The sequence below is a fragment of the Pinus tabuliformis genome, chromosome 2_2 (genome assembly GCF_031772625.1).
Source record: "Pinus tabuliformis cultivar Carrire ecotype Pingquan chromosome 2_2, CPIR1, whole genome shotgun sequence".
In the NCBI taxonomy this organism is placed as follows: Eukaryota; Viridiplantae; Streptophyta; class Pinopsida; order Pinales; family Pinaceae; genus Pinus; species Pinus tabuliformis.
Window position 1 is genome coordinate 793,424,177 of NC_142300.1, and position 18,950 is coordinate 793,443,126.

At 37.8% G+C, this 18,950-nt stretch overlaps 1 protein-coding gene across 1 annotated transcript in view; it reads left to right on the forward strand.

The window, feature by feature from the left end:
* The window catches only part of LOC149195074 (protein SLOW WALKER 1-like), a 255,714-nt gene that overhangs the window by 18,291 nt on the left and 218,473 nt on the right, over positions 1-18,950 (forward strand). Inside the window, exon 2 of the mRNA XM_089405238.1 lies at positions 9,550-9,612. Coding sequence (XP_089261364.1) covers positions 9,550-9,612 — 63 coding nt within the window. The remainder of the gene's footprint in view (positions 1-9,549; positions 9,613-18,950) is intronic.

Genomic DNA, 18,950 nt, shown 5'->3' on the forward strand with positions numbered 1-18,950 from the left:
ACACACATAAAAATGACACTTGTTATTTTTGGACAAATGTCCTCGGAAAAACCCAATGCGGGAAAACCAGTGTAGTAGATGAGGGTTTTATTTTATTATGCAACTGTGAAATCTGAGTACAATCTATGGATGCTCGACTGGCAATCCAAACAACAAGTAAATCTGGCCAAAATTATTTAAGGGAAATTACCTTTCTTCCACTAGCAACCCCAACATGAATTCTCTTCAGAAACTCGTCCCCTTGGACCCTTTGTGCAAACCCTATGACGTCTAGCCTCTGAACTGCCTCTGATGAAGTTGTTCTGCCTATCTCTGCCGAGGAAATCGCTTCTCTGACACTCTGGGCCCTCTGTCCAGACTTTGGAATTGAAAACAAATTTCTCTCCAGCAAAATCGAATTGCTTTTGAAGCGATTGCATAGTCCTTTGTGCTGCCTCACTGGGAGTAACTCGACCCCTTGCTGCTGTCTCTTCGGATCTAGAAAACTTTCTCTGGATCATTGTCTCTGCTCTTCACTAACTCTGCTTCAATCTCTGGCTCTTTGACAATTGCTGTTGCTCTCTGAAATCGATCTGCCAAGAAAATCGAACAGCATAAGTGTCTTCTCCAAGTGCCCATCGACTTCCTCTTATAATCCACTGTTGGAGCACCAATGAATAAGATTAAAACTTAATCAATGTCGAGGATCATCTTGGAGTCGATCTGTGTGATTTCTAGATGATTCACAACTTAACTTAATTAAATATGATTAATTAACCATATTCTCTAAGTTTAGACTTAGGAAATATTAAAAAACTGGTTAATAGTCTAATTAAGCCATTTCTAGGTGGAATTTCTAGAAACGATTTCTAGGTTTTGGAGATCTCATGTATTCTAGCCTCTCCACCAAATTTCGTGGCTAGAACACATCTGATGCTACAGAGACTAACACTCCCTCTTAGCGAGGATTGTGTTCTCTCCAACTAGTGCTCAACAAATCATGCTTCAATCTGCTGCATCCTACTGCTACAACACCCTGTTTCTTTATCACCTCTGTCACGTTGCTGATGTCTGGCCATATTGCTCACCAACCATTGCGCAACTCTGATGCTGCATCTGTGCTGCTGCTGACACTACCATACTGTTGCCAACTCTGCATTTGCGCTGCAAATCCTTCTCATCTATTGTTGTTGCAACTGCAACTACTGCAACTGAAAAGCATCCAAAATACTGAATCAACTGTGTTCAGTATGATGCATTTGTGTCCCGTGTCCTGACTGCTTCTAGCATTTGCACTATCTCTGAAGAATTTGCGCTGCTGCCAACTCTGAATTGAGCCACCTGCTTTGATGTCAACATTGCTCTGCACTCCTCAACATTTGACTGCTACTAGTTTGCAACTGTCACTCTGGTTCTGACTGCATCCACTGTTACTAACCCATTCTGATACTTCATATTGTGGGCCCTCGTAGCTAGGTAATGATCCATGAGGTGGACTCCTCAAGGACCCTGAGCAGATCTGTAGCTCTCTAGGGCTATAACTCCAATTCATCCCACCTCACTCCTGGAGGTATGACTGCGAACATCACGAAGTATTCCTGCAACCTGGAGGACAACTTGTCGATTTCAGCTAACACTGCCTGCTGGTCCTGCTTTTTTGACTTTTCCTTCTTCCTGAGAGGACATTGCGTGTTGTAGTGACCGAGCTCACCACATCTGAAGCACTTGACCTTTGACAGGTCCTTCTTCTTTCTCTGCTCCCCTTGCCCTTGACTGGGACCCTTAGATGCTAGGGCCACATTCTCCTCTTTCTTCACCACCTTCTGTCCGCTACCACTGATGGAGCTCTTTAACAGAGCTCGTCTCAATTTCTCCTGTTGCAAATCGGCCCACATTCTGTCACATCCTGGTAGCGTGTCTCTGCCCAATATACTTTGGACGAAGACCTACCAATCCTTTGCCACACTGTTGAGTGCCAATCATACAAGCTCTGAAGGTTGAGGCGTTGCCCCAACAACTGAAAGTTGGTCTTGGACCTCTTGAATCCTGGTGAGGAAGGGATCTATGTCTTCCCCTTTCTACATCCTAATGCATCTTAGCTTCTCCTCCAGGAACATCTTTCGTTGCTCAGAAGTACCCTGGTATAGTGTGGAGAGAACATCCCACATTTCTTTGTTTATTCCCTTGGCTGCTATATGTGAGACAATATGGTCCTGAACTCCATCCAAGATCAAACGCTTCGCCCGTGCCATTTCCTTCTGATTTTCCTTGAGATGGTCTGCATCTTGAGGAACTGCCACTACATTATCAATGTAGGCTTTCAAGCCATATTCATCTAGAAGGAAAGACCACCTAGCCTTCTAGATGACATAGTTGGATGATCCATCCAACCTATCCTGATCTCTAAGCCTGTAGTGGCCATCTTGAAAACTGTCGAAAATCCCCTTTTTCCTTTTGCTTGGCTGTTGCTCTACTATCCACAACCCCTTTTGGAGTCAGAAGATCTGCTCACAACTACTACCAATCTGCAAGGAAAAAATCGAACTTTTGAGACTCGAAGTTCCCTGAGAGAAATTTTCCCTCTATTGTGTTTGCTTTTCTCATCCACCTGATGCTGGTTTTGTTGCTGCAAAACCCTCTGCGTACAACCAAGGAATCTGCTCAGCGAAAATTTGAGCTGCAACTGCTCCCTCTGACTGCCAGAATCACTCTCCTGGGCAAATCGAATTTTTTGCACCCCTGCAACTGAAAATCGAACTATTGGCCCAACAATTCAGCTTGCCTGTTTGAGCACTCCACTGCTTCAAGAATTTTGGCCTGCTGCTCCCTTTGAGCAGCAAAATTCTTTCTCGACTTCTGAGCTTCCTGGCTGATCACTCATGCTTTTATACCATGTGAAAATTCCTACAATTGGAATCCTATTACAACAACTGGTATTATTTCTCTTAACTGATAAATTAATTATTCAGTTTATTACTACGACAACATCAAAATAAACACATTGCAACCTTCACAAATAAAAACTACAGAAATAAAATAGCGCTAGAATTGAGAAATGCTAGCACACACACACATAAAAATGACACCGTTATTTTGGGCTAATGTCCCCGAAAAAATCCAATGCAGGAAACTGGTGCAACAGATGAGGGTTTTATTTTATTATGCAGCAGTGAAATCTGAGTACAATCTATGGATGCCTGACTGGCAATCCAAACAAAAAGTAAAATTGACCAAAATTATTTAAAGGAAATTGCCCTTCTTCCACAAGCAACCCCGACACAAATTCTCTTCAGAAACTCGTCCCTTGGACCCTTTGCCCCATCTTCTGCGCAAACCCTATGATGTCTAGCCTTTGTACTACCTTTGATGAAGGCGTTCTGCCTGTCTCTGCTGAGGAAATTGCTTCTCCGACACTCTGGACCCTTTGCCCGAACTTTGGAACTGAAAACGAATTTCTCTCCAGCAAAACCGAATTTCTTTTGAAGCAACTGCGCAGTCTTCTGCATTGCCTGATTGGGAATAACTCTGCCCCTTGCTTCTACCTCTTCGGATCTAGAAAACTTCCTCCAGACCACTGCCTCTCACCCTCACTGACCCTACTTCGATCTTTGGCTCTTTGGCCATTGCTGCTGATCTCTGGAAATTGATCTGCCAAGAAAATTGAACTGCAAAAGTGTCTTCTCCACGTGCCCATCGACTTCCTCTTATAATCCCCTGTTGGAGCACCAACGATTAAGATTAAAACCTAGTCAATGGCTAGGATTATCTTGGAGTCGATTTGTGAGAGTTTCTAGATGGTTCGCAGCTTGACTTAATTAATTCTGATTAATTAACCATACTCCCTAATTTTAGATTTAGGAAATATTTAAAAACTGGTTAATAATCTAATTAAGCCATCTCTAGGTGGAATTTCCAGAAACGATTTCTGGGTTTTGGAAATCTCATGTATTCTAGCCTCTCCACCAAATTTCGTGGCTAGAACACATCGAATGGTACAAAAACTAACACCAGCAATTAGTGTGATGGCCATGATAAGGGGTAGAGCTTATGTTTGGCTTTTGCCCACGTGCTATATTAAATGTATCGACCATCCTTTGCATTTTATAATATTCTTTTTCTTTTGTTTCTTGCTTATGGCCATGATATGCTTTTAACGTTCTTTTAGCTGCATCAACCTCTAGGGCAATATTTCTAGGCCCAACCCGGATACGTGGACAAAGAAAAGGGTTGTGCCAGTGCCTTGTGGATCTAGTGGTCATGTGGACCCAGAAAAGGAAAATGATGAAATATGGCTTATAATGTGTGGAGGGGAGTGAAAAATGTGGAACAAAAAAAAAGGGACCATGTTACCAAAATCGTGGTTTCCTAAGTAGTGCCCTTCCTAAAACCTTAGGTCAATAGGGGAGGTCCCACAGGACTAAGGATTGAGGATTAACCCCACATTTAAGGCGATGGAACAAAACCATGGTCAAGGCCCTTCCTTCTTTCAAGTCACCTAATAATCCATGCCCAAGATGCCCAAGATGCCTAAGAAAAACAAACATAATCACTCGATTGCACATTGGAAAACATACCTTTTGGATTGGATTTCCCACCTTCTAACATATGCTCTCGACAGATGGGTGAGGGGACATATGATTGATGCAGGGAGCAAAGATTAAATAACACAATGTATTGGTTAGATCAGTGGCTGTCAGGGGCTGTTGGCTGAAGAGATAACTAGGAGAAAAATTCTCCTATGGGGTCACCCACTTTGGGTGGGAACAGGAACCACATAGTTCTCAAGAGTAGAGGTAACCTGGGAAAGTGAAACCTAATCCTTGGCCATGCCTTCTACATTGTTGTTGGTTAAAATAAAGAAGGCACCAATATTGTGGGATGTTGGCTATGGAGTGCCATTCCTTTCAACATTGTCAAGAACAACTTGTCCTACCATTCAATATTTGAAGCCATTTGTTGTTGTTGTTGGCCTAGGTTACAAGGGCCTCTCTTGTGAGGGGTTGAGAGGGCCTCTCCTTTAAAGGAAAAGGGCCAATTTCCTTTGTAGATTAAATGAGCTTAGGAAATCATGGGAAATGGATACATCATGTTGTTAGATAGTTGGATAGATGGGAAGAGTGGGACCACTATCAATTTCTTTGCTAATTGTTCAAGGAGGACATTGTGTATCAAGTATGACAATGCACAACTATTATGTGAGTTTTTGGATGTGTTCATCTATGAGATAGGTTTGTAGCATGTTGTCCAAGTCATTATGGGTAATGCTACGAATTATGTGGCTCTTGGCAAGTTGCTTATGTACAAGTATCAAACTTTTTATGGGATTCCTTGTATTGCCCATTGCATTGATTTGATTTTAAAGTATATGGACAATTTTTTTTGGATAACGGATTCTATTGAATTCACTAGGATCATCACTAGATATCTTTTTTTTTTTTAATTTCCTTGGAAAAACAATCTTTACATCTTTCATTTGAAAAATTTATACATTGGACTGCCCATCCATTGGACTGGCTAGTATAAAATCCTATTCATCAACAAATTGCTGTTCCCTTCTGAACAAAAAATAGAATTCCCAACATAGGGGCACAAATGGCTATCCATTTAAAATAGTATTTACATGTCTTCCTTCATCAGTGGTCTAGATACAATATTTAACAGTGAAAACAAAAGCGAATATAGCCTTTTAGGCTTCCTTCAAGTTCGAATTATAAAATAAATCTGTTGATTTTATACAAAATAAACATAGTTTAAAGATGAACATGGACAAATTACATGTGAAATCTCATGGCCTCACCCTCTTCGCAATTCACAAACTCATATATACCACCTATTTCTTCATTGATTTTCTTTTTCTTTTGCAGATTTAGCTTGGATTGCAATCTTTCATTGGTTCATCGTTAACCCCTTAAAGATGAAATGTTTCATTGCTCATTGAGGGTAGGATAATCAAAGTTCCACTTAGTTAGATAGCTTGTGCATTAACCAAGAGCTAGGTGAGGGCTACTGAGGGGGGTAGAGCTCATGCTAGGCTTTTGTCCACATACGTTCATATATCCATGCCAATGTTTTGCATTTTCTCATTATATCTCTTGCTCTTTCTCTTCTTTTTGCTACATCAATCTTTTAGGGAAAAGTTTTCGGGACCATACTCAATGATAAAGAAACTCATGGAACCAAATTTGGTGACAGATAGCAATCATTTCAAATATGGGATATGGACACAAGGGAGAGATGGAAAGTGTTAATTGTCGATTACCATGGACACACAACATCAATCAAAGCCTCCCATTCATGCCCCTCTTGGACAGTGAAAGAAAGGCCTCAAGGAAGGTTACACTAGACTAGGGGTAAGAGATAACGAACAAGGTGAAACAAGTGAATGATAGTACAATCAAAAGTAATCTATCAATCAATTCAACCCGTGATCCGTGTTGAAATATGTAACTAGGTTTGGTCTTCATAAATGTGAAATGTACTCTTGATTCTTGTATATTGTAAAAAGAAAAAAAAAATATTATTGTTATTTTTTGTAGCATGGGTTTCATGCTCAAGGTTTTTATATAGAGGTCAAGCACCCATTGAGTTCTTCTAGGGTTTGTCATAGAGTCAAGAAGTCAGTAGTCATTGTCATATGAAGAAGACCCCATTAAGCGTATTGTAACATGTTAAAAGAATTATTTTTGTATTTAAAGTGTCAAAATACCCCTCCAAGGCCAAGTTGGCTTGGCAGCTAAGAAGTCGGCCTCATTAGGGCATATCGTCCTCCTTGGAAGCCTATATATAGGAGTGAGCTTGACCTCCTATGCACACACTCATTTCTCATCATCTAAGCGAAGAAGAGCAGAAGAAAGGCAAACAAAGAAGGATAGAGGGCGACAAACGAATATTTTGGGTTATTTCTCCCTCTCTCTCACACATGTGCGAAGATAAGGCTAGGGTTTTGCAATTGCAAGGTTGAAGTTGTCAAATTGCAGAAAGAAGGTCGAAGAAAGGACTTTTAGGTCACCTACTAGCCCTAGAAGGAGAAGCAACCCAAGCGAAGGAGCAAGGAAGCCTTGGAAGCCCTAATTTCCCTCACACGTGTGGAAGCAACAACTGTTGCAGGGGCCGAAAATTTCAGACCTGTAGTGGAGGCCGAAATTCTGTAGCTGGGGGTCAAAATTGTGCAGCTGGAAGAGATTTGACTGGGTTTGACTTGGATAGAAGAAGCACATCATCAAGAAGGTCTGGCTTGGTCTTGGAAGGGTATTGGTCTTGGTCTAGAGGTCTTGGAATTCGTCATTTGAAGAATCTATAAGAAGAGAAGAGATTTGTGGGTTTTCCTCTCAAGAGGAGAGGTTTTGGCCCTGACTTGCAGCCTACATCCTGTGTTCTTTTTGATCTTCATGTTTTTGGTCGCTGTTTGATGATAAGAATAGCACAATAATAAGTGAAGAAGCTAATAATCAAGAAAAAGTGAAAATACATCACAAGCAGTTATCTAGTATAAGAGAAATCATCCTAAGTATAGCCCTATCGATTTCTCAACAATCCATGCTAGAATGCCCTTAAACATTAAATGAAAGCACTTGAATACAAAAATGGCTAATGTACATCATAATAGATGACCCACCTTCATCACATGAGTAGGCTAGATGTAAACAAAGCACCAACCGGTGCTTGGATGGGAGGCATTTGAGGCTAACCATCTGTGGATCACAATAGGGCTGCTTTCTGGCAAGCTGAAACAATAGGAGATTTTTTTTTCTCGTAGGGGTTACCCAATTTAAGTGGGTAACATACACAAATATGCAATCCATTCTGTATGATACTGTACAATGATCAGATAATCCAATTCTTTGGTGAATACGAACGAGGTTGTGGCTCCTCATAATATATGTGTCAGATTAATTTAGAAATAACCCCTAACCCTAGATGAGGGATTACTTGGGCTGTCCACTAGTACCCTATATGACCATATGCTGACCACTAAGGGTTTACAAGCACAATCCAACATGATCACATATTGCCTCTTAAAGGGTCATGACTCATAGGTCACCAGACAAGTTTAACAACCATACACCATACAAGTGAACATGAGACTACCCATTTGCAACGTTTGCTATATTATTGATCTTGTTTAATAAGCATCGGCATTATTTGTTTCCACTGCTAGCGGAGATGAGAATATAGCCTAGTTGGAGTCAGTTGATCTGAATAATGCTGTTCTCATGAAAATAAACACATAAATGTGACAAATTCATAGCAGTAGAGTGATCTGGTATATGGTTATTTTAGATGGCTTTAGAGCTATGTAATTTTAGTCAGTTAGTTTGAAATCAGTAATAATTGACCATGGTTTTCTATTGCTCTTTATATTGATCTGTGTTTGTTGTACTCATTTCATGCTTATCGATTTTCTATCATTTTGCAATGTTTCATCTGTTGTTCTAACTTCTGTATAATCATCATTGGTTGTTTCACTCATTTTGCTTGGTCTGTTCAATATATCTAGATTCCATTATTTATCTGAATTAGAGGAAAATGATTGTTTTGCATGAATTAATAAATAATCCATTTTATACCTCATCTATACTGTTTACAGGTTGGACTTATGTAATTCATTCGTAGTTTCTATTTTTCATCATTTCATTTCATTTTGTCTGTTCAATATATCTAAATTCTGTCGTTTGTCTGAATACCAGGAAAAATTTTCTGGTCTATAAATAACTAGTTAATTTTCTAATCCATCCATACTGTTTATGGGTTGTACTTAGGCAGATCGTTTATAATTATGTCTCTTGTATTTTTTAGCTTTCTCTGCATTAGTTGAAATTTATCTTCCGTTGATACAGTTTGCAGCTTGCACCTATGGAGCTCATTTGTAATTTTCAATTATCTCTTTTCAGTTGTCCAGTATACCTAAACTCTGTCGTGTGTCATAATAACAGGAAAAATAAAACCTTTTTTTGTATGAAATAGTATATAATTCATTTTCTAAACTATTTTTACTGTTTACGGGTTGCACTCTTTATTTTTGTGAAATACATATGCTGGGGAAATCCGCTGGGCACTTCTCCTTATTCCTAAGATGTTTGTTGTAATAACAGGAAACAAGTTTTTTTTGGTATGAAATGGTTTATAATTCATTTTCTAAACAGTCTACACTGTTTATGAGTTGCACGTTTTTCTGTGAAATACATATCCTGGGGAAATCCACTGGGCACTCTGTCATTCTGTGGATGATATCTAGAGTAAGCCCGATTTTCAGGGCCCGAGGCCGATACAACAATATACTCATTCAGAGCTCAACATGTCACTTTCAGGAATTGATCTTGGGTGGGGAAGATAACACTCCTCTCAATCCCCAGGGTTAGAACCAAATTGACAACTACAGGTTGCAGTTATGCAGCTTGTTAATAATTTTCTCTCTTAGAGTATTTGGCATGTTCCACTTTAGTTGAAATTCATTATCCACAGGTTTTGGAGTAGGAACAAGTATTTTCATGCAGCATAACCATATTCATTAAAAGCAAAAACCTTTATGACTTACACTGAATATGATTGCATTATGTATTATTTTGCCAGGTACATATCTATGACGGTAAATCTTGTAATCTCAAGAAGACAATCACGAAGTTTAAAGATGTGGTATGTAGAAATCCCATGATATATCCTTTTTAGCATGTGTTTTTTGTTTTGTATTATTTGTTTGCCACATTCTTGTTCTTCTTTTATTCCTAAAGAACAGTTTTACTAGAGAACATATATATGATAATTTAACATTATGTTTTCCCTGGCCCTGCATACGAATTTGCAAGGACTTGATACTCTGACATGATTTTTTAGGTTGCCTAATCTATGCAGATACCTTTGACATCTGCTGCCAGGCATTATCTTCTAAGTGACTGGGTTTTGTTTGCTATGGATTTTTAGATGCAGCACATGACCTTATCAATTAGATTTCTAAGTACAGTGCTGGGCTGATGTTCCTTGTTACTGGATTTAATCTTAGTCAAATATATCCTTGCACTCAAGTTTTTCTGAAATAAAGTCTTCTGGTCCCCCCCCCGGTAACTATGCTCTTTCTTGGGCTGAACTGGAGATGACATTGCAATCCCATACTTAAACTCAAATGGATATATATGTATATTTATTTTGTTTTGGCAGAATTTAGGCAACATGGGCTATGGTGGTTGTTCAATTGATATACTATTACTCAAAATTGTTCTTGGATAATTTGCCTGAGGGGCTATGCATGGATGGTTTTAAGTACCACATTTATATCACAAACAACACACTTCTAGAGGCGGTTGAGGCTGGGTGGTGACAAAGAGTAGTCTCTCTTTCTTCTGCGTATGGAGTTTGTTGCTGATGTTGAAGTACAGCTGGAAGAATATAGTTCTGCAGTGCTGAGAGTCTGTGACCAAACATTGATCATAGGACTTTATCGGATTGATTGAAAAGGATAATTGCCCCAGTAACTGAAAGTGGTAGACATTAGAGCAAAGCCAAAAGAAGTTTGCTGAACTATCAGGATAGTTGTTGGGGACCAACTCCTAAGTGAGGAAGTTTGATCTGACATTAGAGCAAAGCCAAAAGAAGTTTTCTGAACTATCAGGATAGTTGTTGGGGACCAACTCCTAAGTGAGGAAGTTTGATCCCAGATAAGTTTAGACATTGATTAAGTCCATGACAGTTGGAGTCATGCTATGGAGAAGTACGATCAGGATTTTATAAATATGGGCCTCCAAATTTGGTTATTTTATGAACGGTGTGGAATAATGATAAAGAATCAATGCAGGATGCACATTGCAGTGATCAACACCTTTTTTAGTTCAGAGAGGACAACTTTGTTACAGATGTGCTCAAAAACAGGGTGCACAGTGGTGTGTTTTGACCTGGTATTACAGAAGGCAATTCCCTTGCCTTAATGGTTTGTGGCACAAAATTTATTATAGAATACCATTGCCAAATCATTGCAGTACGTTGGTGTAATTGGACAACTTAGTGATTCATGCATTGATCACCAACAGTCATGACAGATCATTTTTAATGAGTCGCTCTCTGATTGCTTAATCATTTTCTAACTTATTGTGAATGGAGATAAAGTGAGCATATTCAAATATTTTATTATGATATCTAAATCTGAATTTTTAAAAATTTCTCTTGACCATTAATCCTTAAGTATCCATTATTGAATGTGACTTTGTTTGAGGCACTTCCATTAGGATGGCCTGGTTGAGATGGCCATTATGTGCAACTCAATTAATACTACTCCACTGGTTGAACCTCACCAGGGTTAGTCCACCAGGGGCAACTACTACACTGGTTGAACCTCACCAGGGTTAGTTCACCAGGGGCAACTACTACTCCACTGGTTGAACCTCACCAGGGTTAGTCCAGCAGGGGCAACAAGGTTGATTTTGTGAGGTGCAACATTACTAGGATGACTCTAATGCATGCAACTTTATAACTTTGGTAGGTGTAGCTCTGTTTAGGCAAACTTTAGTGAAGTGCCATCCATATTTATTGTTGTGATGTGGCAATTGTTAATGAAAGATTATAACTAGAGAGAATGATAGGAAGAATGTGGGGGCCATTTCTTATATAGCTAAGAATTGGTGGCCTATCACATAGCTAATATTGAAGGAAGTGAATTAAAAATCTTGTATCAAATTTTTGTGTCATTTATACAATTATGTGCAGTTTGTGGTTCATCTTCATTTGTTAAATGCTGACTAAACCAATGCCATAAACATTGGCTTTTAGGATATGATATGGGTGCACATAACATTTAGAAAAAAACATACTTGGATAGAATACTAAATGTCCCATATGTCAATGGTGTTGCAATAAGTACCCATCTATGGGATCTTGAGGTAGGCTACCCATTTAATGCATGCTACTCTCATTTTACTCATTTAACATAACATTGTTATGTAACACCCTTGGTTAGTAATGGTGGTTAACCACCTAACACATAACCTTAACATTGTAATATTACTTTGGCCACATGCCACTAAGAAGTTGACCCTATAACAATCACGTATATTTTTGTGGTACATTCCAATTCTCCCCCCAACATGTAGATAACATTTTGAACTTCCCCCCCATAACGCAATTTCAAACCTTTTGCATTGCAAGTCTTTTCCAAAAGGAGAAACCAAAACTTAAATCTTATGATCACACTGGTTAGCCCCAATCCCACCAATGGCCATCACATAGTTAACATTGAAGGTTTTGGTTGAAATTGTTTAGCTAAATTTGTGCATTTTTTGGATAAGTAAGTTGGAGTTTCTATTAGTGGTACAAAAATATTACAAAAAGCTCCCCCAGTGGGGGACAATTTAAAGCACTTGTAGCTAGCCTCTTCATTACATGTTCTAGACATGGACGATGGCTTTGTCTATGTTATCTATTAACAAGCACAAATATATACATTTGATAAGACTTAAAACAACTACCAGTCAATCCTCAATAATTACATATGACCCATCCGTAAAAATAAAATGAAAAGAGATAATGCAATTGTTGTTTGACATGTGTTAGTGTCCATTAGTTCCAGTGATCAAATTTACTCTTTTCACATTGTTAATAGAGTCCTAGGTCAAATTACTATGTTTTCAAATAAAATCTGACATCTTTTGGTTGTAAAAAAGGTCCTAAGCTAAGTTACCGGAAACTCCTGAAGAATTTCCCAGAAACGCGGATCCCCGTTTCCGATACATAAACGGATACGATTCTTGTCCGAAACACTGTAAAAACGTTTTTGTGCCGTTTCAAAAAATCGGAAACTTTAGATTTGGAATTGGATACGTTTCCAAGGGATTTAATTTTTTTTGGATCCGTTTCTGGTAAAACGGATCCACGAAAATTGTGATCAGAATCCACCCTTAAAATGTTAAAAAGCTTGAAAATTTGCATAGCCATAAATAAATAATAAAAATGAAGAAATCATATTTGCAAATAAACTCACTATAAACAGAGTCTCATAAAATCTTTTCTAAATCTTTAGAAACAACAACACTCCATATATTTATCAAAAATTCTTACTAAGAAAAAGATAGATGTTCAAAAATGCAAATAAAGGGTTTGATGAATGTCTTTGTAAAGAGATTTATTTGAGCGATTAATTTTCATTTTGGTTAAGGTTTTGTTAATTGTCATTGATTTTGCTTTTGATTTCATAAATCCCTCCAATGTAACAAATCTTCTCTAGCCAATCTTGTGCCTGCATATAGTCACAAGACCAAGCTGACATTGAGAAGATTGAAATGTTCAGATAGGTCTTGATGGAATATCCCAATGATCCCATGGGCCTTTTAATTGTCATGCAAGGAAGATAGATATCATCTGCCATGCATGACACGTTCTTTGAAGGAGTTGGACCCGAAAGCACAAAGGCTGTTGCATTTCTGATTACATTATTAATGATGATGATAATATGTTGAATGTTATAATAATCACTAATGATGATGACAATTTTTATGCTGAATTGATGATGATGATTTGTTTATGTTGAATTCATGACGATGACTATGCATTTTTAGATATAGATTCTAGATTCTAAAAGATGAATGGTAATATGAAATATATATATATATATATATATATATATATATATATATATGCATGCCGTTTCCTTGTCGTATCGTATCCTCATATTTTGAAAATTTGTCGTATCCGTTTCAAACCCCGTATCCGTATCCGTTCCCGTATCCGTTTCAGTGCAACTTAGGTCCTAAGTCATTATCTAGGTGTAATGCTACTCTCATGCCATGGTCATCAAGGTCAATAAAAAAATCATGTCCATGAGTCTTTGAGTCACCAAAGGTCATTTTTCCTTCATTAAAGGGTCATCATTAAAGAAACTGAAAAGGAAGAGTCATGGTGTCATAAGGTTGATCATCAAAGTGTCATGAATGTCTTATTGGTCTTGTCTTGTTGGTGTGTGATCATCATATCTCCATTTAAGGTCATATCATTCATCATTTAAAATTAGCAAGGTGTCATGAGAGTTAGCAAGTTAGGAAATAAAGTTTTTCAAAAAAGAATCAAAGGTACATTCATGTCACATGGACATATATCTTTCCTATTGAAGAAAGATGTTGCAGTACAAGTCACATCACCAAGGCATCCAATCAAAGTACATATGATGTCATTCCACTATCTAAGCTGAAAATTGAATTCTTGAGTTATAAAGGAGCAACCAAGCATATCAAACACTTCATTCTATCTTTCCAAGCTTCCAAGAGCTCCTCTCCATCAGTTTTATTCATGCCATAGCTATCACAAGGTCGAAATTCTCCATTGCTGCTATTCTCATTTAGTTGCTGCGCTTTTGGAGGACCTGGTGCGTTTTTGGCAACTTGCTGTGCTTTTGCCTTGGAGGGTAAAAGGGACCACAAACAGCTCAATTCTTTCCTCAAATTGCTTTCACAACCTCTCTACACTAGTAAGTGAAGCTCTACAAACCTTGCATGTTAATTTTTCCCTCAGAAAATCATCAAAATTGCATGCCTAGGGTTTCTGTGTGCTTTTGCTAGTTTCTCATCCCTATTGTCATTTGATTGTTTTAAAGACAAATTTCCTAGTTTCTAAGTGTAGACATCCCTAATTACCCTAAATACACATTCCCCATCACTCTCCATATTCAAATCCCCTCATCCCATCATTTTTCTCCTCAACCCTAGCTACTCGCTGTGCTTCTAGCCAAGGACTATTTTTTGTCCTTTTTCACCCCTTTTCCTCATCCATTCTCAGAAATTCCACTTCCCTCCTCTTCCTAACACTCATCCCCATCTCCCAAAATTTTCCTACAAATTATTTCACTCCCCTTCCCCTTCATTTCTCTCCCCCAACTTGCTGCACTTTTTCCCCTGTTTTGCAGCCTCATTCCCTTTAACTTTCCTATTTTAGAGCTAGGGTTTTCTGTTGAGTAAAGCCAAAAGCATGGCCAGTGAAAGTAAGAAGTTCAAGCGGGGAGAGATCTCAAGATATGAGCCAACTCATATGCAAGAGATCAATGCATCAGAATTCATCAAAAGATCATTTGAGCAGGCAGGCTGCCTAGGGTTTTGTAAGAAAGTGCAAGATGAGGGTCTGAAACATGAAAAAGAAGCTCAAGAGAACCTTAAGGCAACTCAAAAAGAAGGATAACCTTGATATCTTGGCTGAAGCATCTCTGGTGGTCTGATGCAGGACAAAGAGCAAAAGAATAGAAGCAAATTTTTGAAATTTTGGAGTTTTGTGTGCACTGGCAAAAAAACTATCCTACAGAAATGCAACAACTACTTGCTGCACCAACTTCAAGCTTGGATTTTGAACAAATGGGAAAGTATTTTTGAAAACTGGAGGAGTTTTTTGTTCATAACATACCCAAAAACAATAACCTCTCTCAGTTTTTGAATATACTTTATGATTTGGGAGATATGTCCAAAATACAAGTTGCTACAAGAGAGTCGTTGCGCTTTTGACTCTGTTTTTGGTCATAATTTTCAAAAGAGGTTTATGACCAAATGAAGATGAATTTTGGAAAACCAGAGGTTTTTGTTAAGGACAAACTCAATCACAATAACCTCCTTTAGTTTCTACACAGGTTTCATGGATTGGGAGATATTCAAACTTTCTTGGAGGCCTATTTCAGAAAATCAAATTCTCCAATTTAATTGCCTGTTTTAGTCATTCTTTTGTGGCACGGATTCCAAGAAGATGGGAATTAATTTCACAAAACTGAGAGAGTTTTTTCTTCACAACAACCTTATCTACAAAAACCTCTCCCAGTTTTGTAAAAAGTGTTATGGTTAAAAAGATATCAGTTCATCTTTGACCCCAATTTTTTTCGATGTGAATTTGGAGAATTTGCTGCGTTTCTGGAGGACTTGTTTTCAAATTAGTTTTGAGGAGTCTTAATGATGGAGTTTGGGTGACTTAAAGGTCCTAGGGTGTAGTAGACATCCTAAACTATCTTCCTAGGTCATCAACAAAGTTCAAAACCACTTCAAGGTCATCAAAACATCAGCCCAAAGACTCGCTACGCTTCTGAAGCATTTGCTGCGCTTCTGTGGAGGAAGCCTTTTTATGCATTTTCGTGGTGTAGAGTTGACTTTTCTTGATGTAATTAGTGTCTAAATGATTTTACCTGATGTAGTTGAGTGTTTTAATGATGGTTAGAGTGAATGTCTTGTAATTAAATGCTTTCAAAGTCAAACTCAAATCAATTAGTGTAAAAAGGGAATTGGTTTCTAACCTCCCTAGTTTTTGGCAATGGTTAGAGAAGATTGTGTAATTAGTTCCTAGGAAGGAGGATTCAACCCCTCAGAGGGGGAATGTTGTTTTGCATCTATATGTAGTCAGAATGAACTCAAAGAGGGTTGGATTCTTGAAGCTCATCTCTTGGACTAGTGTACTAGACATTTTTGCAGAAATATAACAGACAGTTGTAGCTATTTTTATGGGATTCTTGTGATGTGGTTTGTGGCACTGTATTTCTCCAGTTTTCTTTATGCATTTGATGATTAAATATTTCCAGCATCCATCTATATTCTTTTGGTGATTATCTCTTAAGTTTTAAAGCAGATTTCATGATCAATATGCTTTGTTTTGTTTGAGATTTTCATATAAGTGTTTTTTCTTCTAAGCAAATGAATTCATACCTATATGCTCATTTTGCTTCTTCTTTCCTCCTCACCATACTACAATGACAAATTCACTTTGTGCCATTGATTACACCTACCTTGCCTCATTCTATGTCTACAACTAATCTTTAGGAATAATTGACCTAGTTCTCAGTCCTAGTGCTCTTATCCAACAAACCCTAATCAAACCCTACTAAGTTGATACCTAGCCTAAAATCCTCATATTCTCCAGTCACTTCCATTGGCTGTGAGGTTGATTTAGAGAGAGCCCTCTCTGATTTGGTAGGGCTAGCTACCAAGTCGAAAGTTAGTCTGAGGTTACCTCCTTGGCTTCCTTTCTCAGCCTTGGGAAACTAAGGAGTGCTAACAACATGCATGACACAAGAGACAAACGTTAGATCTTTCTCCACAAGGGGGATTTCCTTGCGCTCGTTTACATTATAATCACCTCCTCTTTCTGTTTATTAATGAAGTAAGCCCATTGAATCGTAGCAAGGAAGAGATCTGTTTTGGGATTGTTGAGCTCCTTGATGTAAGTCAACTTTTTGTCTACCTATTTGTTGTACTCTCCCAGGTTATTTGAGTTTAGGGCTTTACCTTCCACACACTGAGTGATGTGCTATTTGTTATATTAGGTCAATTCTAACAAACATTGGTCTTGTATCCCTAAGCTTGGGTTTGTACATGACCCTTCAAAAAGGAAACAACATATTGATGAAGAACTTGATCCATCATAGACTCTGTTTTTGCATTCACAATCTTTGTAACAAGGAAGAGATACATTTTGGAATTATTGTTGAACTCATTGATGTAATCAACTTGTTTTCTACTTTTTGGTTGTACCTGCTAGGTTCTGAGTTTAGGTTTCTGCCTTCCACACTACAAGTGATGTATTATATGTTATACTAGAACTGTTTTAACAAATTGTGGGCTTTCATGTCCTTAAGTTGAGGTTTGTACATGGCCTTCATAAGGCAACAACATGGTAATGAAGAACTTTAGAATCTTCCTAACATTCTCCAATTCCTTTAGAATAGCCTTGGAGTGTGTTTTTCTATGTTGAGAAATGAAATCAGATGTCTCTTTGTGAATATTTGCATGAAAGGAGCTATTGAAAGCTATATTCTTACCTTTCTCCCTTATAGTTGGGATCGTGAGTCTTCTCCTCTTCACAACAAACTGTCCAATTGTTTGTGTGAAATTTTAAATCCCTAGGTGACTAATGTCCTTATATCTCAGTCAAACAAGTAGATCACTGAATTTAAATAATGCTGAAATTAAATTATAGACCATAGCATCAAACATATGATAGCTAGAAATTAAATAGTGGAAGCATAAAACAATTTCACACATACACGGGTAATTACCCCTTCAAATCTGCTCTCATTCCTTTTAAAAAGTTTACAAAGGAAACCTCCACACACTTCCCACTAAAAAATAACATTGTGTGGATACCAAGAAACACCTTGAACTAAGCATGTATGAACTACTGGGAAAGACTACAAACAATAGAAAACTGCTATATGTCTTGTTTATATGATTGTACAAAATTATACTGGACACCTGTATATGTTGAAAATTGGCAGCTATTGGATGAATTTCCTTGAATAAAATTTCATTTTTGACCTTTCTAAAGTGATTTTCTAAAATAGAAAGTCATGTTGATCTTTGCAACCATGACTTTCCAAAAATAGTAAATCACCTTCCATCAATTCGTAATCATATATATATATATATATATGATAGAAAATCACTTAACTTGTACTTAATTAATCTCCATTGTTTAAATTTTAACTTAATCATCAATATTATTATTACTTTTATCCTCTTTATGATATTATTATTAAAAAGAAATTCAAGTCTCTCAATCATGTCATATGTAACTCCGCTCAATTAATGCATATGTTACTCCTTTTAATAGGTTCATTCCTCTCTCTCTTTTTAATGCTCATATGTACCTCTTAAACTCTCTTACACACTTTAATGACTCATTATAAAAAGATTCCTCTTATACCTATTTAATGCATAAGTTACACTTTTCTCCTAAATGCATAAGCTACACTGTACTCCTTTATGGCATAAGTTACACTCCTATTTTGGCATATGTAACTCCTTCTTAAGGCATAAGAGTTACTCCCTCATGACTTCAACCTCATTGCTCTTCCTATATATTTGTGCCTCTCATCCTCACTTGATACACTTGTGCTTGTGAAAGGAGAATTTGAACTTGAGAAAGAGAGAGTTGGAGAGTCTAGAGGAAGATTGTGTGTGAGAGAGAGAGAGAGCATTGAAGAGTAAGGGTAGATCTTGGAGAGCCAAAGTGATTCAGTGTTTGCATCAACTACTGTT